The 24,298-nt window shown below is 46.1% G+C and overlaps 3 protein-coding genes across 7 annotated transcripts in view; 1 reads left to right on the top strand and 2 right to left on the bottom strand.

Moving 5' to 3' along the window:
* Nucleotides 1-4,636: 4,636 nt before the first annotated feature.
* LOC147633612 (uncharacterized) lies at nucleotides 4,637-7,118 on the top strand. Its single transcript, XM_086805747.1, has 3 exons — nucleotides 4,637-6,051; nucleotides 6,147-6,396; nucleotides 6,527-7,118. Exons 1-3 carry the CDS (start codon nucleotides 4,637-4,639, stop codon nucleotides 6,950-6,952), a joined length of 2,091 nt encoding a protein of 696 aa, XP_086661873.1. The 3' UTR covers nucleotides 6,953-7,118.
* A 3,800-nt stretch (nucleotides 7,119-10,918) lies between these two features.
* LOC147633611 (uncharacterized) lies at nucleotides 10,919-12,306 on the bottom strand. 5 transcript variants are annotated; one of them, XM_086805873.1, is made up of 3 exons: nucleotides 11,963-12,306; nucleotides 11,666-11,831; nucleotides 10,919-11,489 (listed from the first exon to the last, which is right to left on the bottom strand). In XM_086805873.1, the coding sequence occupies exons 1-3, from the start codon at nucleotides 12,247-12,249 to the stop codon at nucleotides 11,400-11,402; spliced, it is 543 nt and encodes a 180-aa protein (XP_086661999.1). In that variant the 5' UTR covers nucleotides 12,250-12,306; the 3' UTR covers nucleotides 10,919-11,399. The 5 variants fall into 5 exon arrangements, with proteins under 5 accessions (XP_086661999.1, XP_086662000.1, XP_086662003.1 ...); XM_086805874.1 differs by having other exon boundaries at nucleotides 10,919-11,566; nucleotides 11,683-11,831; XM_086805877.1 differs by having other exon boundaries at nucleotides 11,683-11,831.
* An 8,689-nt stretch (nucleotides 12,307-20,995) lies between these two features.
* LOC147633608 (uncharacterized) overlaps nucleotides 20,996-24,298 on the bottom strand; it is a 58,091-nt gene continuing 54,788 nt past the window's right edge. Inside the window, exon 6 of the mRNA XM_086805746.1 lies at nucleotides 20,996-23,335. Within this exon, the coding sequence (XP_086661872.1) occupies nucleotides 21,687-23,335 (1,649 nt within the window). The 3' untranslated portion in view covers nucleotides 20,996-21,686. The remainder of the gene's footprint in view (nucleotides 23,336-24,298) is intronic.

Here is a 24,298-nt window from a genome sequence, read left to right as displayed (position 1 = left end):
CGAACACAGTCCAGGTCATACACGGGTGGCACTGATCTGGCTCCCGTCCATACGACACCATCCTGCTAACACACGGGTGGCACCAGTCTGGCTCCCGTCCATGTCAGCAAAATACTGGCCTCTTCACATGAGACACCGGCCTGGCCTCAAGTGAACGAGACGCAAAAACTGGAGATGGACCAAATGGTCGGCCAATTGGTGACACGCTCCCTCAAGCCTCTTGAGTCTTCCAACTTCCAGGCCTCTAGGCTCTAGGCCTCTCTCTCTCTCTCTCTCTCTCTCTCTCTCTCTCATTCCTCAAGGCTCAAGAGTCAAGCCATCTTCAACCATGGCATCCTCCTCACGTGCCGGGGCTTCTCGTAGAAGGACAATGGGATGGACATGGTGGGAGGAGGTTAACTACACCCCATCCACTCATGGAGGCGGTTCTCCGCCATGGGTATGCAAGCTTTGCCCGTACCGGCGAACGGGTGGTGCCGACAAAGTGCGAGCCCACCTCTTGTATGAGAGTGGGCATGAGGTGAGGTTTTGCACGAATGTCACGCCCGAGAAGAGACAGGAACTTCTTGACAAGCTTAGCGTCTACGAAGCGGTCGAAGCGACAAGAAGGACACCACGAGTGGCCGTGGATCCCGCGACGATGGGGAGAGGAACTCAAGCCTCTACAATGGAGTCATGTGGTGGATCGGGATCATGCACACCATCACCTTCACCATCAAGTCGGAATGTTACTCCATCCACGACGCCGGCACCCTCCATCTCCACGGCCTCTCAATCATTACGTGGCCCACGGCGACAATCTACACTTGGGGAGAATTGGAATCCCAAGTTGAAGGAGGAGGTGGATATGGCGGTGGCCCGCTTCTTCTTCCACGACCACATTGCCTTTCAAGCGGCTAAGTAAGTGCAATCGATCATTGCCAATTCATCATTCATGTTTTCATCATCCTAGTCCCCTTCTCATTAGTAAATTACTTTCTTGAATAGGTCGGAATACTTTAAGGTCATGGTTAAGAAGAATGGGGAGTATGGCTCAACCTATACGCCCCCCTCATCCGAGAGCTTGCGCACTACATTGCTCGAGAAGGAGAAGCGCATTGTAGAGCAAGCGGCCGACGACACAAAGCGGCAACGGGAGAGGAACGGAGTCTCCCTCATTGTGGATGGATGGAGTGACACCCGCAAGAGGAGTATTCACGGCATGGTTGCATATTTCCGAGGAGAGATGTACTTCATCTCATCTCATGATGCATCCGGCACACTGGGAAGAGCGCGGACGTGCTTGCGGCGCAGTGGGCTACCACCATGGAGATCGTTGGCCCTGAGCATGTAGTGGGCTTTGTTGCGGATGGGGAGCCTTCCAATAGGGCGGCGGGAGCTATTCTCCAAGGTATGTATGGACATGTCACGGTGTCCTTTTGTATCGCTCATTGCCTAAACAACCTCCTCAAGGACATCGGGGCATTACCATGGATCAGCCCGCTCATTGAGGAGGCCAACACCATGGTCTCCTTTGTCCTCAACCACCAAAGACTTCGGCATGAGTTCAACAAGAGGTCCTCTCTCTCTCTCCTCAAATATTCCGACACCCGGTTTGCCTAAACTTTCTCATGTTGGGCCGGTTGAAGAATTGTAGTGGTGCTTTGAGGGGGCTTTTCCTTAGCGACGAGTTTGTCGCCATGCAAGAGTCCCATACAAACACTGGCCAAGAGTGTAGGCTACGGGCGGATGCATATCACCATTTGTCCACCCGAATGGTTCACTCTTGCTTTCACACTATGTACATATTGGATTGGTGTCCATGGCTTATGGAATGTGTCTATGCATGTGATTGACACGTGTCATGCTGTATAGTTGGAAATGATATTCCGCTGGGACTTGACGTTATCATGCCCGGAATATCTGGAGGACTTGGCTTTCCGCTAGGACTTGTGCCTTTGTATACATGCCCAGAAACGCCTAGAGGATTGGCTTTCCACTGGGTCTGGTATCGCATATACTTGCCTGGAAACGCCTAATCTTATATGGTTTCATGAACGGAAATTGCTCATGCCAATGCTGCATTGCATAGCATCTTTATGTGCTTGCCTGCAAATGAAATTGCATGCTGTTTTCATGCCTGCATGACCTATGTGTGGTTCCGGGCTAGGGGACGCCCGCTCGTGAACCGTGCGTGTGAAACTGTCTGCTGACATGGTTGTGTGGCATGTGAACAGGTGGACCCAATCTAGGCTCAAATAGCCTTTAGGACTTAGCCAATATTTATAAGTGAGTGCGTTCCCACTTCATTAAAGTTTGGGCGCCCAAAAGTCACTTATAAATTATGACCGCTTCCAAGTTCACACTCACTGAAGTCTCGAGGCGGACAAGACTCAATGTCCAAGACCTTATCCTCCCTTTTTACTCATAAATGGACATCTCCCCATGTCCTCTCATCTGATTGGATCCCAATTCACTTACTTATTAAGAGAAAATTCGTGTTTTCTCTTCATGAGGATTTTTCGAGGCTAAAAACTCTGTTTTTCCACCATTTCTCTCCATTTCCAAGCTCGGCATAGCCATACCCAACTTGCTAGGGTGTTTTCCAAGCTTCCAAGAGTGTTTCCAAGTGCTAATCACTCTCCTACTCACTCCCAATGACTGAAATTCAGCAAAACAGCTCTCATTTATGCTGTAATTTCAGGTCTTTTTGCTGAAAACCCTAATTTCAGCCTTCCTTTCTCAAATTGAACCATAGGGGAAGCTTTCCCAGGGTTCCCTTCATCCTCTTGAAGACTTTTGTCGCGAAGGATTGCGGCAAATCGAAGATATCAACACTTCTAAAGCTTCCAACGCGAAGGCTTCCGCTTGCAACAACTTCTATGAAGACTGGTAAGCTAATTAGACAATGTGTTGTCATTACTTATTCAGTAGAAGGGCAGGACTCCTTGTTTAGCCGCCCTGTGTAGTATTTCTCTTGTCCTATGTGCTCTTGAAGATGTTGCTACCTTGCTTGGTAGAACATAGAGCCAATGGTAGAGAATATGGGCACTGAAGTCGGGCCGGGCATCAAGGCAGCTCCTTGGTGATCTACATCGACATACCATTGTTTTCTAAATGCTGAATTTCATATGCATTGGCATGGAGGATTTGGCAATGGATGCCCGTGAAGCTATGTATTGAATTTCTCCAATAGTAATACAATTTACTCAAGGGAGGGGTCGGCCGTTCCAGCTCATTGTGTGTCTCTTGTCAATTTAGCAATTTACTTCTTGTATTTGAGGAAGTGTCCTTCAAATCTTAGTGTATTTAAGTGTATTGATTAGCATTGTGTTCAACCAAGTTACATGACGCCTCTGGGTGGGAGCGTGTGAAGACCAGAGATGCTATGGTGAGGTCCATAGTCCACCTATTGAGGATTGTAGACGCTATGCAACCATGCATAGGCAAGGTCTACGAGGCCATGGATCGCATGATAGAGAAGTTGAAAGACTTCGTGCCTGACGAAGACAGATACGAGGAGATCCATGCCTTGTGTCTAGGAAGGTGGAATTCCTACTACTCTCCATTGCATGCAGCAGCTTATGTGGTGGACCCAGAATTCCAAGGCAACAAGCAGGAGAGCGACCGGGAGGTGAGCCCTGGATGGAGGATCATCTTGGATCGTCTTGTGCCTAATGCATCGGTTAGGCGCAAGATCAAGGACCAGCTTTCGATGTACAGGTCATTTCATGGCTCTTATGGCTGTCATGATACACAGGTTGACCGCTCCAAAGTTGGTGCTGCTCTATGGTGGGAGGACTTTGGTTCAGATGGACCGGAGCTGCAGCAGCTTGCCATCCGCATACTTAGCCAGGCCGTCAGCTCCTCTTGCTTGGAGCAACTTTGGAGTACCTACAGCCACATTGCCTCTAGGAAGAGGAACCGACTCGGGGTAGAGCGTGCCAATGACCTTGTCTTCGTCAGCGCGAACTTGCGAATGCTTTGCAAGAGCGTGACCAAGAAGGCAGATTCCTTCACCGAGTGGGAGATGAGTCAACAAGAAGAGCAACAAGAGGATGAGGTGCAGGAGCACCATGCCAGTGAGGATGAGACTGAGGATGAGCTTGATGCTTCTTTGGCACAAGCTACCATAGTTGCAAAAAAACGCGTTTCAAACTTTAGGCTACTCGTTTGAAACGTGCAAACGTTTCAAACGTTTCAAACGCGTTTTTTTGCTGGGCCAGTTTTTTTTTATGATAGAAAACGTACGATGCAGTATCTCCTGGCATTTCAGTTTTGAAAGTGACGCTTGAAAGAGACGTTTCCAGCCTTTGAAGTCTTCCAGGTTTGCTTGCACCCCTACCTACGCACCAGTCCTTCTCCCCCGGCCCCTACGCACCGTAGGTAACAGGTTTGTACTAACCCTAAATCCTGATTTTTTCTGATTTTGGACCAAATTTCAGATTTGAAATTTGGGCATTTTTTGCCAGGTTGCCTACATTGGTGCATGCACACCTTGCCTACGCACCAAGCCTACTCCTCCGGCCCCTACGCACCCTGCTTCTCAGGTTTTTAATAACCCTAAATGCTGATTTTTTCTGATTTTGGACCAAATTTCAGATTTGAAATTTGGGCATTTCTTGCCAGGTTGCCCAAATTTCTTCATTCATTCATCATGCCTCGGGCTAAGGATGCCATGTGGAACCACGTAACTCCTGTGAGCAGATATGGGGGTTCAGGCACAGAAAGGTGGAAATGCAATTTTTGTGCCAAAGTGTCAGGTGGGTCTATTATTAGGGTAAAGGCCCATTTTACAGGAGTAAGAGGGGAAGGCATTGGCCCTTGCAGTCAAGTACCAAGAGAGGTTGTAGCGTCTCTTCAGCAATGGAAGAGAGAACATGAAGCAGCAAAGGGAATTCAGCCTATTGATGATGATGTACAGGATACAGATTCTGTAGGTGATGTGTCCAAAAGAGCTAGGACAGAGGATGATTTGCAGAGTCAAGCAGGTGGGTCTAGCTCCATTCCTGTAGCCCACAGATCTTCATTGCCCACCGTGCCTTCTCTAAAGAGGGCAGGCATTAAAGCAGGCATACAAAAGCAAGCTGTCAAGGAGGCCACACGTGAATTGACAAAGTTGTTTATACAATGCGCTTTGTCATTTCACGTCGTGCGTACTCCTCGTTGGAAGAAGGCCATTAAAGCTATCAGCCGCATTGGGTATGAGTGGGAGGGTCCATCTTATGAGTCCCTTCGCAAAACCCACTTAAGGAAGGAGAAGAAGGCAGTGGAGCTTGAGATGGAGCCTTTGAAGGCAACCTGGCAGAAATATGGATGCACATTGCTTTGTGATGGCTGGACAGACATGAGAAAGAGAAATGTATATAACATTTTGGTGTCCTGTTGTAAGGGCACAATGTTTTTGCGTGCCATTGATGCCTCGGTTCCAGGTACAGTTGTTACTGGAGCATTCATATGGAGACATTTGCGTGAGGCAGTGCTAGAGATTGGCCCAGAGAACATAGTGCAGGTAGTTACAGATAATGGGTCAAATTGTGTATCTATGGGCAGGATGTTAGAGGATGAGTTTCCAAAGATAGTGTGGACTCCATGTGCATCACACAGCTTGGACCTCTTGATAGAGGATGTGGCCAAAATTGGGTGGATTGCCGACCTCTTTAGTACTTCTCGGAGCATGGTGAAGTTTGTCACCAAGAGGCCAAAGGTTTTAGCTATGTTTCGTGCACACAGTGATTTGGAGTTGTTGAAGCCCTCAAACACCAGGTTTGCTTACATGCTCATTGTGGTTGAGAGGCTTGTGCGGGTCCGTACAGGTTTACTCCGCACTGTTGTCTCTCAGGAGTGGATGGCATGGGATGATAGAGAGCATCCCAAGGCAGTAGCATTTGTGCGCGCGGTAATGCGAGACACTTGGTGGGCTGAGGCCCTTGCACTTGTCACGGCCACTCAGCCTATATATAGTGTGCTTCGCATTACGGACATGGAGGGCAGCACCCTTGGACTCTTATATGAGTTCATGGACCGCATTGGAGAGGCCCTAGATCGATGCACTATACTATCAGCTGAGAGGTATGTATCATTGTATGTCATTGTTGTTCTTTTAGTTGCCAGTGGCCACATTATACATTGATATTAATTCCATGCTTCCAAGTGTCGTTGAACAGGATCCATATACTACACCCACTATGGCGGAATGAGGAGCAGTTCAACAATGAGGAGCTAGAAGAGGGATGGCAGTCTTACATCCAGACCTGGACTGGAGGTGATGTTCAGCTCCTCAGGAAGTTAGAGGATGAGCTCCTAGTATTTCGGAATGGGAGTCATGCCTTTGGGAGAGCCACTGCAGTTTTGAGAGAGACTCAGCTTCAGCCAGTCTCTTGGTGGGAGAAATATGGCATCGGTACTCCAGTTCTGGTAAGTGCCCACTGACAAGTTACAACTTACATGTAATAAGTTTGCACTTTGAAGTAACAACTTAGTACTTACAACTTATATAAGTTGTTTCTTCTTATTATTTATAAAGTTTTCTGTTATCTTTTGACAGAAACGCCTTGCATTACGAGTCCTCTCACAGGATTGCAGCTCTGGTCCATGTGAGAGAAACTGGAGCACATGGGCCCTCTTCCATACAAAGAAGAGGAACAAATTGTCCACTGCTCAATTAGAACGGTTGGTGTATTGTCATTGCAACCTCCGTTTAATTGAGCAGCAAGGCAATCCCATTGAGCCGCGCCAAGTGAATGTCGACAAGATCGACATAGAGAAAGTGAAGGACGTACCAGAGATCCCTGCTGAGGAGCGCGACATCTATGCCATGCTATACGAGGAGATGATGGCACCAGCTACTATGACACGATCACGGGCACCGACATCAGCAGATCATGCATCTACGAGTGCTGAGGCTGAGGCTGAGGCTTCATCTTCTTACGACACAGACTCACATTCCTCAGAGGAGGATGATGCTGAGTAGTTACTAGTTACTACTAGTGACTCTTGACTCTTGACACTTGAGTCTAGAGTTGAGAGTCCAGACTCCAGACATTGGAGACCATTTGTTTTTTCAGAGTTTTTGTATTTGGTCTTTCGGTACAGACATCTGTATTTCAGATTTCAGATTTATCATTTGACACTATTCACTAGTGCTTAGTATGTTGCTTAGTATGTTGTAAGTTGTAACTTGTAACTTCAAACTGGTTATGCTATTAATAATTATATGGGTTTTTGCCATCTATGATCTAATTCCTGATTCCTGAAGACTGCCATGTATCATGTATGATGTATCATGATTCATGTTACATGTATGATCATTGTATGATGTAAATTGTAATCATGTATGATGTATTAAGAATCAGGATTCAGTATGAAATTTGAATCATGGATTCATCATTCATGATGTATCATGATTCATGTATATGAAAGTTGAATGTAGATTTTAGCATTAAACTGTACCAAACATAAATTTATGGACACCCCCCTAAAAAAAACCTGGAAAAAACACCTGAAAAAAAATTTGAAAAAAACTTTTAAAAAACTTTTGGAAATTTGTTTGAAACGTTTTTGAAACGTTTCAAACACGTTTCAAAAACGCGTTTCAAAAAACGTGTGGCAACTATGCTACCATGTTAGGGTGGAACAATAGAGAGCAGATGGAAGGGAACATGGGCACTTGAGAGGGTAGTGTAAGAAGGCATCTCCTTGGAGATCTTCATCGACAACCATATTGACTGCAATATTGTTTTCATATGCATTGGTATGGAAATCTGGTCTGAAATGCTCATGATGCTATGTACTTGATTCTTCCAAGATCAATATACATTATTTTAGGGAGAAGCCGGCCGTTCCCACTCATTATGCGTCTCTTGTCGATTCCACAAATTACCTTTTGTATTATGCTTATTGTCCATTAAATCTTAGTGTATTTAAGTGTATTGATTACCATTGTATTCAACCAAACATTCCACACCGACCGGTGGAATTACATGGGTATCAGAGCATACCATTCTCTTTCACTTCCATCATAAAAGACAATCATCGTGAACACAAGCTATCTTTATACTTACAACATTAAGGACAGCCATACAATTAAGGTTGAAGATACCAACACAAGGGACAAAGACAATGGTATGCATGCTTCCAATGCCTTACAAGAAGAGCATACTCATGATGTGCATAACAACGAACATGAACACAACAGTCCCATGGTAAAGAGAAAGTACAAGAAGGAGAATCCAAAGCATTATGGGCTGAACTTACTCGTATGCAAGCTCTTCTTAATGCACAAGAAGAACTGAAGTTCTACCGCCAACATCCATTACTACATGACCACTTGAAGGCCTGGAAAGCTGAATCGTTTATGGATTTTGACATGGAAGTCAAAGCTCAGGAATTGCATATGCAACCAAGGGATGCAAAACGTGCATACCTGGCTTGTACTAAGAATCCTATGAAGAAAATGTATCCCAAATGTCCGAATACCTCCTCTAATGGTTGAGCAAGAGCACATGCAAATAGAGAGGAACTATCAGTGACTTCACGCCTTGCAGGTGTACGTCATTAGCCCATGAAGAATACAATTTATATAGCAATGGTCAAAATGTAAACCAAATGCCATTGCTGGGCCAACGATGTCTCATGTTTACAAGACACATGTTTCTATGCCCAATGCGTCCCCTTTCGTTACCAAAATGATGCCAGACAAGGACTGTCCCAATATCATTTGAAATATGATGCATCAAAGGCACTTGTTTTTATTGCCCAGTTCGGTATTGCCCTTAGTGATGAAGATTTCACTCAAAAATCCATGATCCGGCATGTAAGCATGTTCATGAAAAGCTCTGCTGCACATTGGTGGCTTATTGAGAAGCTCTTCCCAAATCCTGTTAGAACATGAAAAGAGTTTAAGCAAAGGTTTTATGTGCAGTTCTTACCTCCCAATGCGTTGAATGAGATATCAATTAAGTGGGATTAGGTGAAACAGAATGAAGAGAAAACAGTAAATGCATATGTGCACAAGTTTTTGGAAAGTACTTTTGGAGGTGTCTCCATTTATGGATGTTCCAAAGACAAAAAGGAAGAGAAAGTTTCAATCACGATTACAACCCATGTACAAAGCAGGATTGCAAATGTATCCTGGTTACACCTTACAACAACTAATCACAACCACCACTGCCACCAAGCAAATTTCTTCTCCTTTGCATGACTTGACAAAGAAGAAGGCTATATTTAAATGGACTGATTTTGAGAGAGGTACATTTATCAAATTGAAAGATGCAACTACACATGGTCCAAAGTTGGTCACTCTGGATCTGCAAAAGTGATTTTAGGGTGGATGAGAGGGCTGAAGCGAAGTTTGCAACTTTCAGAGACCAAGAGCTTGGAGATGGCATATGTAGATCTTGTACACCTAGGGCTTAAAATTAAGCCCCCTCCCTCTTTGGCACAAAAATGTGCTTTTTTGTTTCATACACGCCTCTATTAGCTTTCCTTCCCAACTTGGCCCACACAATCACATGTGCGCAATCATACTTGTATGCAACCCTTCTCTGCTCACTGTCCATGTTGCAGCGTTGCTTCTGGCTGTGCCCTCTGTTGGCCTGTACTCGAACAGCACAGCCTTATGGCCACCCACATGTTTGGCCTGTGCGCAGGCTATTTGGTCGCCCTATAGACAGGTCTTGCTGGCCCCCATACAGGGGTGCTTATGCACCCCTGGCTGGCTGCACATGAGCATCATGTCTAAGATCATGGCTTCCCCTTGCTGTCCCTAAAACGCATCTACTGCCCCCTTGATCTGTGCACTACTGGCCCCTGACCTGCGTGCAATGATGGCCCTTGCGCACCTAGGGTTAGCGGATCCATGGCACACTGGCCGGAGCTGCCCTCTGTCCTCTGTGCGCCCAAGGCCAGCCCTCTTGCCTTTGCTATCTCCACCTCTTGTGGCTGCCTTCCCATCACCAAAAGCTTCATCTTCTCCTTCTGCTGAGAGGTCCCAGTCAAGAAATATCTTGCTTTATCAGGCTTCTAGCCACTTCCTACATTTCACATAGGCATGTGAGCAAGAAAAGCAAGACCTTCCTTGCACTTAGGAGCTACTGTCCAGCTTGTAGGAGGGTGTTTTTTTTTAACTTCCCTCTGATCCTTGCGCATCCGCGCGAGGGATTTCTCCCTTTCTAGCTTTCCCACACATCCATGCGGAGAAACCATGGCTTTCTTGCCAAAACAGCCCACGTGAGGGTGCTACCTTGTACATCCTCCATGCCTCGAGTTCTAGCACTTGTCAGATCCATGCTCTGATACCACTGTAAGGTCTCCACAGACCATGCCCAAGGATCATCTGACCTATAACCTAAACCTAACGAGGTTTCATAGACCATACCATATGGGAAGCATCAGTTTGGGCATCTGTTGATCACCAGTTGCTCCAATTCATTTTCCTCATGGGTTCCGAGAAGGAAATTTTGGATAGTTTGTGTGATCCACAGGAGCGCCACAACAACAGTTAACTTCAGTGTCGCCGCACGTCAACCAGCATGAGGGACAATCGTATGATAGCCATGCACATCGTGTAAGGATTCTTTTGATTAACAACATGGGAGCCATTCTCACCATTGCCATGATTACAGTTGGGACAGGCACCAACATTATTATGATTACAATCTGGAGAGGCATCACAAGGGCAGGCATCACAAGGGCAGACATCACCATGACTACAGTCAGGAGGATCTCAAAACAATTGTCAACAGCAGCACACACATGCGGGTCATCATAAACAGCATACAGAGAGCTTGGCTCAGTTCCAAGTTGCATTGCAGGAGAACCAAACCCGGTTCAGGGACAATTTATGGCAAGTTCTTGCATGTGTTCATTGCTCTGCTGTGGCAGGCTTAACGCTTAGGCAACATACTGCATGTAACACTATCATCTTTGTGTCCTGTCAGTATGATAGCAAGAAGGTATCAAATTCAACCAAAAAAAAAAGGCTAAATCATGTGCTTTACACTTTGTCATAAGTGTGTCCTATTAGAATAGATAGCAAGAAAGGTACCAGATTCAAAACATGCAGGTTCAAGAAAAAAAGCTTTGGCATACAGGGCCAAGGTATTCAAGCTGATACAAGCTACTTTTATCATCCATTGATTAAAGGGAAGATCAGATAACACAAAGCTTGTCTGATACAAGCTACTTTTATCATCCATTGATTAAAGGGAAGATCAGATAACACAAAGCTTGTCTGTTCGTTTCAAGGTGAATCCATGCTATTGCTGCCATCTCTGAGAGGAAAATTTGAAAAACACTCAGGTTTTGAGGCTATTGGAATACATATTTTCCCCATTCATTACCAACTCCAAATGTTGACGGCATACAAGCCATCTGCAGTTCATCTCGCATATTCATGTGACATCAGGTGTACTATAATATCAGAAAGGAAGACAGGTTAAAGCAGCCATCTGCGAATGGCAAGCAAGCTGTCCTGTTTGTTTTCCCCAAACTTCATCGCCACCATCATACTACAAAAGCATGCAAAACACAGAAGATGAAGCAGCAGATGAATGTCTTCCTGAGTTCGTTGCCATCAGCATAAAAGCTTCCTCGGCATACAAAAATATCATTCCAATCCAAGCAAAACACAGAGTCAGAATATGAAAGAAGCAGTTGGTTCGAGAGCCAACTTTCATAGACATACAAGTTCCAGCGGCATACATGATTTCCCACAGAACTCGGAAGAAGGAGTTCGCTTTGGAGCCAAACGTCCTTGACAAGGGGGCTGCAACTCAAAAATAAAAGCATCCAGGCCAGACTTCATCGCCGTAGGCATACACGACAGAAACTCAGGTGATGAGATCCCGAAGCTTCATTGCCATAATACATTTGTCCCATAAAACTCAGAAAATGAAAGCATCCAATCCCAAATTCCAATAAAAGATTTCCACGGAAGCTCGGATAGATGAAATCAAAGAGAGAGAGAGAGAGAGGAACCAACCTTTCGCAGGTGAAATGCGGTGAAGGGGTAGGGGGGCAGCCGAGGGACTCACAGGTGGAAGCGAGGCGGGAGCCGAGGAAGGCGCCGAGGGTCGGGACCGCCGAAGAGGCCCAGGCGGCCACCTCTTGCAGGTGCTGCAGATGGGGAGAGGATGCGGTGGCGGTGGCGGTGGCAGTGTTAGCCGGCTGCTGCTGGCGATTGCGCGTCAGTATCTGTGATCGGAGGGGCGATCGCCCTAGCGGTATAGGCGTATAGACTTTCGCAACAGGTGAAGCTCTGTTAGCCATCGTCGTACCCCCATGACCACCGTTTCCCGGAACTCGAAGGTTTTGTGGTTTTGTGAAATAAACCCTTAGTTCTGTGGGTTCTTAATATCTTATACAAAATCCTTTTAATCCTAAAAAATAAGGCGCTTTACACACTCTTGGTCGTGGAAAGCCTAGAAACGCCACAAATCTCTTCTGATTGATTAATTTGCAATAATGATTATTAGTCGAAAAAATTGGTTGCTTATGAGCACCAAAGGATATAAGGTTTTCATCCTTCAAGAAGAAAACAAATGGCTATTGACACCTATGTAAGCTACATGCACTCCAACGATCTCATGTGCTTTCCACGTGATTTTTCCATAGATGTTGTACACAATGCACATGTTTCTTTCTCTTTCCCTATTTTGGAGAGCTCTCTCTCTCTCTCTCTCTCTCTCTCTCTCTCTCTCTCTCTCTCTCTCATGTATTCTGCCTCCTTAAGGCTTAGTCCTGACTCCTGACTCTTGAGTCATGACTCATTTTGTATCTACTTAATTATTAATATGACTCAAAAGCTTACCATTTTAGTGTAAATTTGTGCTCATTTTGATGTACTTCCAAAGTAGAATAAGTGTAGAGTAGAAAATTTTAAAAAAAAAAGTATTTTATGAGTGCCGTTCCCTCCCCCGTCCCCGTTCCCTACTTATGGCCGTCCCCCGTCACCGTCCCCCGTCCCTTGTGACTATGCCTCCACTTCATCAGCACCATCACCATCATTATCCTCGCGAGCATGGTACTCGGGGGTAGTCGACAGGTTTGATGCACATGACAACCTCCAGATGGACCATCTCTCCCCTTTTCGACATAGTCTGGAATCTCCATTCTTGAACCTCCAAATCATCAGTTGGAACTACTGCAGCTTTACATACATCAGACATGGGTGTTTGCTTCCTCCATGCTTGGCACGAAAACCCCGTTTTACAAGGACAGTCTCTGAAAATGGTTTCATTGTGATCCCAACATCCATAAGAAACATGCCATGCGTATCGTGATTGACCAGCTCAGGGTGTCTTCTCACTGCCTCAGAGTTGAGAGTGGCAGGGATGATGATACCCCACAAGAGGATCAATATGCAGAGAATGCACCACAGGACAGGTGAAAGATGAGGTACACTACATGCTTAGGTGCCCTTCCTACTATGAGATACGCGGGAGATTCCACAGCGTCTTCCATTAGGGGTTTGGTCCATTTGGACAGGTGATGCAGTTTGATGATCAGAGCCAATACGTCGTAGGAATGCATAACTGAGACATCATACTGAGAGGCTGTAACTCGCGGCGGGTGCCCAGGAGACTAGGGTCTTTGACACACTTGTTGATACCATCAATGCATATTCAAACACTTAAACATGGCCACAGCCTTAACACTTTGCATAAAACATAAAAGTTGGACAAAACATCCACAAATGCTGAAAATAGAGCTTGCATGCGTGACACCGCATAGAGGCCGGAATGGACCGACCCCCCCCCTTGGAGTATTTTATTGTTCAAGGAGAATAATATCATGTACAAGCTTTGAGGGCCTTACTCTCCCCACGGGAGATGCCGGATTATCCATATACAACACAAGGCAACTGAGCCGGAACATAGGCTGTAGAAATGCCAAGCCAACAACATAATCCATATACCTCTGTGTGGGTACTGATTCTTCCCCAAAAACCACGGGTCTTCATGCAATAGAGCTGGTACAGCAAGTACAACTCTCCATTCAGCCGGTATAGTAGGTACAATGGCTGGTACAACCGGTACAGTGGTTGGTTCAACAAGTATAGTTGCTGGTACAGTCGATACGATGGCTGGTACAGCAAGTACAAGTACAAATGTTGGTACAGCATGTACAGTGACTAGTACAGTAGGTACAGTGGCTAGTACAACAAATACAGAAGCTGGTAAAATCGATACAATGGGTGGTACACTAAGTACAGAAGCAATGGGTGATATAGTAAGTACAAAAGCTGGTACAGTCGGTACAAGGACTGGTACAACAAGTACAATGGCTAGAAATCATAATAAATGATTAAATACCCTTGCCTTCAGTATTTCTTCACGATGGAAGCCTCCAAAACAGTCCCCAACAGCCGGTATTCTTCATGGGCAGCCTTCAAGAGAGAGAGAAAGAGAGTAGCCATCATTAGGGCAGCCTGTAACGGTGGTAGAGGCTAGTGAGCAGCAAGAGAGCCTCCATTAATGAAGAGAGGGCTCCAATTTATCGATTTGGGCCTCCCATGAGCTAAAATGGCAAGAGAAGGCTACAATGACAAGTGGAGAACCACACAATAGCTGAAGTGACAAGTGTGAGGCCACTTGTCTCACTTTGATCCACTTTCTAACAAGTGTCAAGCTACTTGTCTCACTTTGGTCTACTTTCTTGCCACATATCCCAATCTAAGAGATGGGTCCTTCCATAAACTTTATCTCTAAAAATATCCCAACTAGTAGACATTCTGTCATAGGCACTTTGCCAACTCTTGGTATCTGCTCAATTCCAGATGTAATGACGCGAACAGAATTTCCATCGGAGTCGGGCCAAAAATAGCAACTCTCCTAAATTTTAGGAGTGGTCCTTTGTATTCTAGGATAATGCCCCATTCCCAAAGCTTGTACTTTCCAAATATTTAGACATCCTAGAGTCCACCACCAGACCCCTTTCATACTGGGAAATGTCCAGGCTGGTGACAGAGGCAGACACGACATGATACTTCCCAGAGGGTCATTACATATTTCTTCAGTCGTCGTGCTTCCACATCAGAGCCACCGCCCACAATACCAGTCCGGCCGTAGGGGTCTTCAGTGAATAGAGTTCAAACTATTTTGTGAATGGAGTTCAAACTATTTTGCAGACTTAGTATTGTTGGGGTAAAGGCATTATGCCCACCCTTATAGTGTGTACAAGCCCATAAGTTTTATAGTACATAGTACACTTGGTACTTTTAATGTACTAAGTGCACTATGTGTACTAGAGCAAATATACATAGTGCACTATGTGTACTAGAGCAAATATACATGTGTGATAGGGGAGTCACACACTCATACTTTGTGAGTTAACTTATCCCCACATGTCTCTCTCTCTCTCTCTCCCTTCTTCTCTGTGTGTGTCTCCCACATGAAATCCTAACTCTCTACAGCTGAGCTTCTTTAGCTCCCTTCAACTGGTATCAGAGCTCTGGTTTTAGGGTTTTTTATCTCAAGGGTGCAAAGAGCAAGGTGACATTCAAGGCCCCGTTGGGCGCTGCAAGAGACAGTGGCAGCAGTGCATAGCACAAGGCGTTGGCCACGAGTTGCAGCAAGGCGTTGGGCGTCAGACGCCTGGCCACAAGAGGGAGTGGTTGTAGCGCTAGTCACTAGGCAGAGGCGGCGGCAACAAACGAGGCCTGGCCACCGCAAGGCATAGCATCGCATACACTAGGGCCTGGCCACAAGGCGTAACAAAAGGGTACAAAGAGCAAGGAGCACGTGCGAAGCGGAGCGCTGTCGGGGCTGGAGCGCCTGGTTCTGGTGTGCAACTTCTACCCTCCGTGTCCCGATCCTAACGTTGTGTTCGGACAGAGCGCCCACTCCGACCTCTCCCCTGCGACCTTCAGCGGCCAGCAGCTGAAGCCCGTCAATGAGCTCGCCCGCAAGGTTGGTGCTGGCGAGGCACGAGTGCAGATGATGGCGCCCAAGAAGGCAACTCCCTTCAACAGCCGTAGAGCACACGAATACAGCATCCGTACCTGCACAGCATCAGTAAATACGACGCCCCCCTCCTTTTCTGCAACAGAAATCAAAAATTTTCTAAGATATTTGCTTCAATTTTGGGATTTGCATGTCCATTATCATCAATTGAGAAGGTACAGGTCCTAATGGCTCAAATTTGAGCACAATTGGCAACATTGGGTGACATTGGTCACATTCCGGGTCAATTGGCAGGAAATTGGGTGTTAACATTTGCGCTTTTGATGTAATTGTGCCATTGGGCATTCATACATGCTGTATGATGTGAGCAATCTCCCATTTGGGGCAAAATTGCAGGAAATTAAAGTGCAAATCTAAGGGCTTTTGTGCCAATTGGGTTGATTTGCATGCAGGCACTGGCATTTGATGCTTTGGGCAATGTGTTGATGCCTGTCAAGCACTCAATGTGCCTGTAAATCAAGGGGCTTTTATGTATTGGATGTATATGTGGCCAGGGGGAAGCATTGTGAAGACTCGGATGCCTTCATGTGCGTTAATGTACCATGTATGATCAAACATTGATCTTGAATCAAGGGGCTTTTCAAGATTTTATGCTTGTTGAGCTTGGCAAAGCAGCAGGGAAGACTTTCATGCCTTGAACCCTCAGAAATCCACTTGCAGTCAAGGGGCTTTTGCTCAATTTCTGTCCGGGACTGTTGTATGCAGTGGTGAGGACTGTCAAGGTCTGATTTTCACTCATTTGGACAGCCAGGAGAGCATTTACTGCTACTGTACTTGCTGGTACAGATTTGGTACAACTTTGTACAAGTTTTGGCATGGCTGTACATTGATTTGAGTAAGGAAAAGGCTCATTTTCAGCTGCTGTACTTGCCGGTACAGGTTTGGTACATCATTGGTGAGCACTTAGTACTGTTGTACAGTACTCTGAAAGGGGAACAAAGCACATCTAAGGTGCTGTCCTAAATCTGCAGCAACCAGATTTTGGTGATTTTATCACAAACAGTGGGAGTAGAGTTCCATTTGTGCTTCCGCAGTGGGAGATAAACTTTGGGAGAACAACTGTGAGCACTTTGTGTGCTTTGGTGCAATGTTTGCACATCTTGCAGGGAGTCAGGCATTGACTGTGTCAAAGGTTGCATATTGCTATGGCAACCACAGGTGAGAGCTCTTCATTGCTTCACATCAAGAAGCTTGAAGGCTCACAAAATTATGACATTTGGCAAACCCAGTGTTATAATGTGTTGCTCCAGAAGAAGCAGCACAAGCCCATCAAAGAAAGGGGTGTAATGCCCGCTTCTCTTACTGCTGAAGAATGGGAAGATATGGATGAGCTGGCAAGATCCACCATCATGTTGTCTGTGTCAGACACTTTACTTTTCAGCATTCGTGAAGAGAAGACAGCTTGGGGAATGTGGCACAGATTGCAGGACTTGTATGCCCAGCAAAGTGCCTCAAGCAAAGTGTATTGGTTGAAGAAACTCATAGGTCTTCAAATGAAGGAAGGGGCGTCTATGACAGCCCATCTAAATGACTTTAATGGTATTGTCAGCCAGGTCATCAATCAAAAGTTGGCAATGGACGATGAGTTCAAAGCCACCTTTCTCTTATGCACTTTGCCAGAGAGTTGGGACACATTCAGGACAGCCACTAGCAATTCAAATGCTATGCTGTCATATGCAGATGTGGAGGGTGCTCTCCTTTAAGAGGACATGAACAGGAAGAACAACTCTGTTGGAAAGTCCAATGCAATGAATGCACGTGGGAGATCCAAGCAAAGGGGTAAAAGCCAAGAATGGGGAAGCAGCAAGTCCCGCTCCAAAAAGGACTTGGAATGCCATTATTGTGGCAAGAAGAGACATATCAAAAAGCAATGCTACAAATGGAGAAATGATCAAAAGGAAAAGGGCAAAGGAAAAGACAAAGACAAAGATGAAGCCAAAGATGCAAAGCCAAAGGGCAAAAGTGGAGTCAAGATTGAAGAAGTCAATGTGTCACATGCAGGTGACAGTGAGGATGAAGTCCTATTCACATCTTCACTTGATGCCCATTCACTTCGTGCAGGAGATGGTCATGGTATGCACTCATGGATCATTGATTCAACTGCCTCCTTTCATGTCACTGGTTGCAGAGACTTGTTTGTCAAGTATACTGCTGGCAATGAAGGAGTAGTTTATTTGGGTGACAACCATGCATGCAAGATTCTTGGCAGAGGTGATGTGAGGGTTGTGTTTTCAGATGGCTCACAGCTTATGCTCCATGATGTCAAGCATGTGCCTGAGATCAAGAAGAACCTGCTTTCTACTGGACAGCTTAATGATGCGGATTATGTTACCACATTTGGTCGTGGAAAGTGGAAGATTAGTAAGGGCTCACTGGTTGTTGCCAGAGGCTCTAAGGTGGACACTCTTTACTTCATGCATGCTGGTGTTTGTCACCATGCTAATGTAAATGCAACCGAGCTGCCGGAAATTTCTATGTGGCATAGCGGGTTGGGACACATGAGTGTCAAAGGAATGGAGCAATTGTCTCGTTTTGGTTACTTGCCTTCTCTAAAGTTCTCAAGTTTTCAGTTTTGTGACCATTGTATATATGGCAGGCAACTCCAGTGCCCCCACAAGAAAGCTCTTGGACATGAAGAACAGGAAGAACAACTCTGTTGGAAAGTCCAATCCAATGAATGCACGTGGGAGATCCTAGCAAAGGGGTAAAAGCCAAGAATGGGGAAGCAGCAAGTCCCGCTCCAAAAAGGACTTGGAATGCCATTATTGTAACAAGAAGGGACATTTCAAAAAGCAATGCTACAAATGGAAGAATGATCAAAAGGAAAAGGGCAAAGGAAAAGACAAAGACAAAGATGAAGCCAAAGATGCAAAGCCAAAGGGCAAAAGTGGAGTCAAGATTGAAGAAGTCAATGTGTCACATGCAGGTGACAGTGAGGATGAAGTCCTACTCATGTCTTCACTTGATGCCCATTCACTCCATGCAGGAGATGGTCATGGTATGCACTCATGGATCATTGATTCAGGTGCCTCCTTTCATGTCACAGGTTGCAGAGACTTGTTTGTCAGGTATACTGCTGGCAATGAAGGAGTAGTTTATTTGGGTGACAACCATGCATGCAAGATTCTTTGAAGAGGTGATGTGAGGCTTGAGTTTTCAGATGGCTCACAGCTTATGCTCCATGATGTTAGGCATGTACCTAAGATCAAGAAGAACCTGCTTTCTACTCCACAGCTTGATGATGTTGGTTATGTTACCACATTTGGTAGTGGACAGCTTGATGATGCTGGTTATGTTACCACATTTGGTAGTGGAAAGTGGAAGATCAGTAAGGGCTCACTCGTTGTTGCCAGAGGCTCTAAGGTGGACACTCTTTACTTCATGCATGCTAGTGTTTGTCACCATGCTAGTGTTTGTCACCATGCTAATGTAAATGCAACCGAGCTGCCGGAAATCTCTATGTGGTATAGCCGGTTGGGACACATGAGTGTCAAAGGAATGGAGCAATTGTCTCCTTTTGGTTACTTGCCTTCTCTAAAGTTCTCAAGTTTTCAGTTTTGTGACCATTGTATATATGGCAGGCAACTCCAGTGCCCCCACAAGAAAGCTCTTGGACAGAAAGATGCTCAGTTAGAGCTTGTGCATACATATGTATGTGAGATGCCTCAGCTTTCTTTGGGAGGGGCAAAATATTTTGTGTCTTTTATTGATGATGCCACACGCAAGGTGTGGGTTTATCCTCTTCGTTTGAAGAGTGATACATTCTCAGTGTTTGAGAAGTTTGTTGCTCATGTTGAGAATCAAAATGGCAAAACACTGAAGGCTTTGCGTTCCGACAATGGTGGAGAGTATATGTCCAAACAGTTTCAGCACTTTTGTGATGCTAAAGGCATCAAGAGGGAGCTCTTTGCTCCTTATGATCCTCCACAAAACGGGACATCAGAGAGGATGAACAAGACCATTAAGGAGAAGGTCCGTTCTATGTTGTCCCATGCTGCGTTACCTCATGGTTTTTGGGCTGAAGCTATTATGACAGCCGTTCATCTTATAAACAGGTCACCTAACACGAGGCTTGGTGGGAAAGTGCCAGAGGAAGTATGAACAAGGAAGCCTCCGTCCTACAAGCACTTGAGAGTGTTTGGTTGCGTTGCGTACGTGCACATACGAAGGGAAATACGCACCAAACTTGATCCTAAGTCTCACAAATGCATATTCCTAGGATATGGTGATAGAGGTGAAATAGGGTATAGACTTTGGGATCCAGTGAATAGAAAGATTATACGCAGCAATGATGTCATTTTTGATGAAACATGCATGTATAAGGAGCCTGCAAGGCAACAGGAGCCTGGCAGAGTCATCTTTGATGATGATGGACATCATGGACAACAACCAAGGGCTGTAAATCAGCCATTACAGCAACAAAACCAGCCCTTAAATGGTGCTGGAAATGGTCCAAATGGACAGCCAGACATGGCAGAAGATATCCCTATGGATATCCCAGAGTTAGAGGAGATACCGGGCATGATCTTTCAACCTTATGGCATGGAACAGGAGCCACCAATAGGTGATATGCAAGCTGGACAGCAACCTGCAAATGATGATCATTGGGACAAAAGGTCCACAAGACCCTCCAGACCCCCTAACAGGTTTGTTCCAGGGGTTGACTACTTAATGCTCACTGACTGTGGGGAGCCCTCATGTTATAAGGAGGCTTTACAGAGGGCAAACAAGGCTCTTTGGGAGCTTGCTATGAAGTCAGAGATGGATTCTCTGCACAAAAATGGAACATGGAAGTTGGTGCATTTGCCTACAGGCAAGAAGGTTTTGCCATGCAAGTGGGTTTACAAGCTCAAAGTTGCACCTGATGCAAAGCCAGGATACAAAGCCAGGTTAGTGGCTAAGGGCTTCAAGCAGGAATATGGTGTGGACTTTGATGAGATCTTCTCTCCAGTGGTCAAAATGACCACACTTAGAGCTGTATTAGCTTTGGTTGCTCATGATGATCTCGATTTGATTCAGATGGATGTGAAGACTGCTTTTCTTCACGGTGATCTCCATGAGGAGATATATATGCAACAACCAGAGGGTTATGCAGTGAATGGAAAGGAGAAGCTTGTATGCAAGCTGAAAAAGAGTCTTTATGGGCTCAAACAGGCACCAAGGGAATGGTATCATAAATTTGATACATTCATGAAATCCCAAGATTTCAGGAGGAGTGACATAGATCACTGCTTATACACCAAGAAAGCTTTGGATGGCAGTCTATTGATCCTCATCTTGTATGTTGATGATATGTTGATTGCCGGCAAATCTCGTAAAGAGATGGATGCCTTAAAGACATAGAAACATGGGACGGGGAACGGGAACGGGGACGGGGACAGGGACGGGGCAAAAGGCCGTCCCGAGGACGGTGGAAAAAACGGCAATCTGAAAACCATTGTTTTTTTGCAATTTTTTTTAACACACTTGATTTACACTTAGAAACCAAGACATTAAGCACAAAATTGCACCAAAAAGAGGAGAAATGCATAGTCGTATTAGCAAAAAACTATAATGGGGCGCCGATGGCGTGATAAACAAAAGTGAGTGTACAATGATCAATCTAAACAAAAATGCCAAATGGCATAATGAACGGCCCAAGGAGGGTGTACACTCAAGGCAAAATGACTAAGTGCCAAGATACAAGATTGCTAGCAAAAAAGTGGGGCAAGATTCGAGACTCGAGACTCTAGACTCAAGAGACTAGGCAAGAGGCTGAAAAGGGTGAAGATCAATCGTGACCTCCTCAGTGAAGTCCTCCATAGGCTGGTCCTCAAGTGGGAGGGGAGGGGGAGGTGGGGGGGACAATGCCTCGGGCACAACCTCAAGCTCCTCTAAAATCTCGGCCCTCTGCTGATCAGAGAGATGCGGGTCCTGCTGTGCCTGCTCCCATTCGGTGAAAGGATCTGCCTTCTTTGTCAAGCCCTTGCAAAGCATTCGCAAGTTGGCACTGACAAATACCAAATCATTTGCACGCTGTACACCAAGGCGGTTCCTCTTCTTAGAGGCAATGTGGCTATAAACTGACCAGAGTTGCTCTAGGCAACTGCTACTGCAAGCCTGTGAGAGTACGTGCACAGCAAATTCCTGCAACTTTGGAGTTTCCGCACCATAATCCTCCCACCAAAGTGCAGACCCTACCTTGAAGCGGTCCGCCTGTGCATCTGCCAAACCAAAAGCCCCCCGCTTCTCTCTATAAATCTGCAATTGGTCCTTGATTGTGCGGCGATCCTCCTCACTAGTGTAAAGGCGATCCAAGGTTTGTCGAAGGCCTTTGCTCACCTCTTTGTCCTTGTGTTGCCCTTTGCCTTGAAACTCAAGATCAACAATGTAGGCAGCAGCATGGAGGGGAGAGTGGTAGGCTTGCCACCTTTTCAAACATAGGGATTTGACCTGTTTATAGTGAGGCTTGACTTTGAACATTGCTTTTAGCTTCTCTGTCATGCGATCCATTGCCTCGTACACTTTGCCAATGCATGGTTGAGTGGAATCCACTACCCTAAGGAGATCAATAATCGGTTGCACCATCTCCACAAGCGCCTTGGCCTCCTCCCACCATGCCGCATCATCCGCCCTTTCCCTGCAAAATTTGCCGACCGTCGTGGAAGCCTCTGAAGTGCGTGCAAACTCATCACTGAGGAAGAGTCCCCTCAATGCCCCGCTACATGTACACAAGCGGCCTAGCATGAGAAAGTTGAATGCAAACCTCGTCTCGGAATACTTAAGAAGAGAGAGGCTTGACTTCTTGGAAAACTCGTGCTGCACCCTGTGATGGTTGAGGACAAAGGTCACTATTTTGTTGGCACCCTCAATGACAGGTGCAACCCAATCCAAGGCCCCTATGTCTTTGATAAGGTTGTTGAGGCAATGGACCATGCAAAAGCACACAGTGATGCGAGGATAAGTTGCTTGGAGAATTGTCCCCGCTGCCCTATTTGCCGGTTCTCCATCCGCACATATGGCAATGACATTCTCCGCCCCCACCGTCTCTAGTGTTGTTGCCCACTCTGCAGCAAGTATCTCGGCACTCTTCCCCGTCCCGGAAGCATCATGGGAGTCGACAAAGTATGTCTCCCCTCGTGAGTAGGCAACAACTCCATGGATGGAGCGCTTTCTAGTGTCACTCCACCCATCAACGACGAGGGTAACACCATTTTCAGCCCATTGCTCTTTCATGTGGTTGGCCGCCACCTCCACGCTTGCCTTCTCCTTGTCAAGGAGAGAGGTGCGGATGGTCTCCGAAGAGGGGGGAACATAAGAGGGTCCATACTCCGCTATCAATTCGCACATGGCCCGAAAGTATGGAGATCTATCCAAAACACCATATGCAAAACACAAACAAAATTCAGATTTTTACCATCATTTAGTCTTTTAAGTTTTAGTCTTTAGAGCATGATATTTGCATTTTGAATACTACATGAGCATAGTGCCAAGGACTTACCGTGCCGCCCGAAATGCTATGTGGTCATGAAAGAAGAATCGTGCCACCGCCATGTCCACCTCCTCTTTCAATTGAGGGTTCCAATTCTCATCAAGAGTACTTTCGCGTCCCCGGGAAGCGGATGCCTCTCTTGATGAACGAGGTACATGCGGCGTTGATGTCCTCACAAAGGATGTGGGGTCGACGGCCACTTGAGGATTGCGTTTTGCCAACTCGGCCGCCTCATAAACCACAAGCTTTTCAAGGAGCTCCTTCTTCTTCTCGGCCGAAACCTCCTTGCAAAATTGCACTTCGTTGCCGGGCTCATGCAAGAAGTGAGCACGCACTTTGTGGGCACCGCCGGTTCGCTTGTAGCCGCAAAGCTTACATACCCATGGTCTTGAACCACCCCCTTGACCGTATTGCGAGCACTCTACCTCATCCCACCAACTCCATCGATGTACGGCGGGCCTCCTTCTTCGTGATGGAGCGGGTGTTGAAGTGGTGGAGGCGGCGGCGGACCCGGGTTGAGGAGAGGAAGGGGTTTGAGAAGAGGATGCCATAGTGATAGAGTAGAGCTTGAGATGGATGGTAGAGCTTGAGAAAGAGTCAAGATGGAGAATCGGGATGGAGATGTTGGAGAAGGAGAGCTTGGACAATGGAGAGGGTGAGCTTGGAGAGGGAGAGCTTGGATGTTGGAGAAGGAGAGCTTGAAGAGGGTGAGCCTCGAGAGGGAGAGCTTGGATGTTGGAGAAGGAGAGCTTGGAGAGGGTGAGCTTGGAGAGGTTGGAGAGGGTGAGCTTGGAGAAGGAGAGCTTGGAGAGGGAGAGCTTGAGCCTTGGGTCTTGGAGAGGGAGAGCTTGGAGAGGAGATGGCTTGAGGAGAGCATGGAGGT

The sequence above is a fragment of the Cibotium barometz genome, chromosome 12, assembly GCF_041138505.1.
Source record: "Cibotium barometz isolate CiBa-2024 chromosome 12, ASM4113850v1, whole genome shotgun sequence".
Classification (NCBI taxonomy): domain Eukaryota; kingdom Viridiplantae; phylum Streptophyta; class Polypodiopsida; order Cyatheales; family Cibotiaceae; genus Cibotium; species Cibotium barometz.
This window is presented reverse-complemented; position numbering and strand designations above follow the sequence as displayed.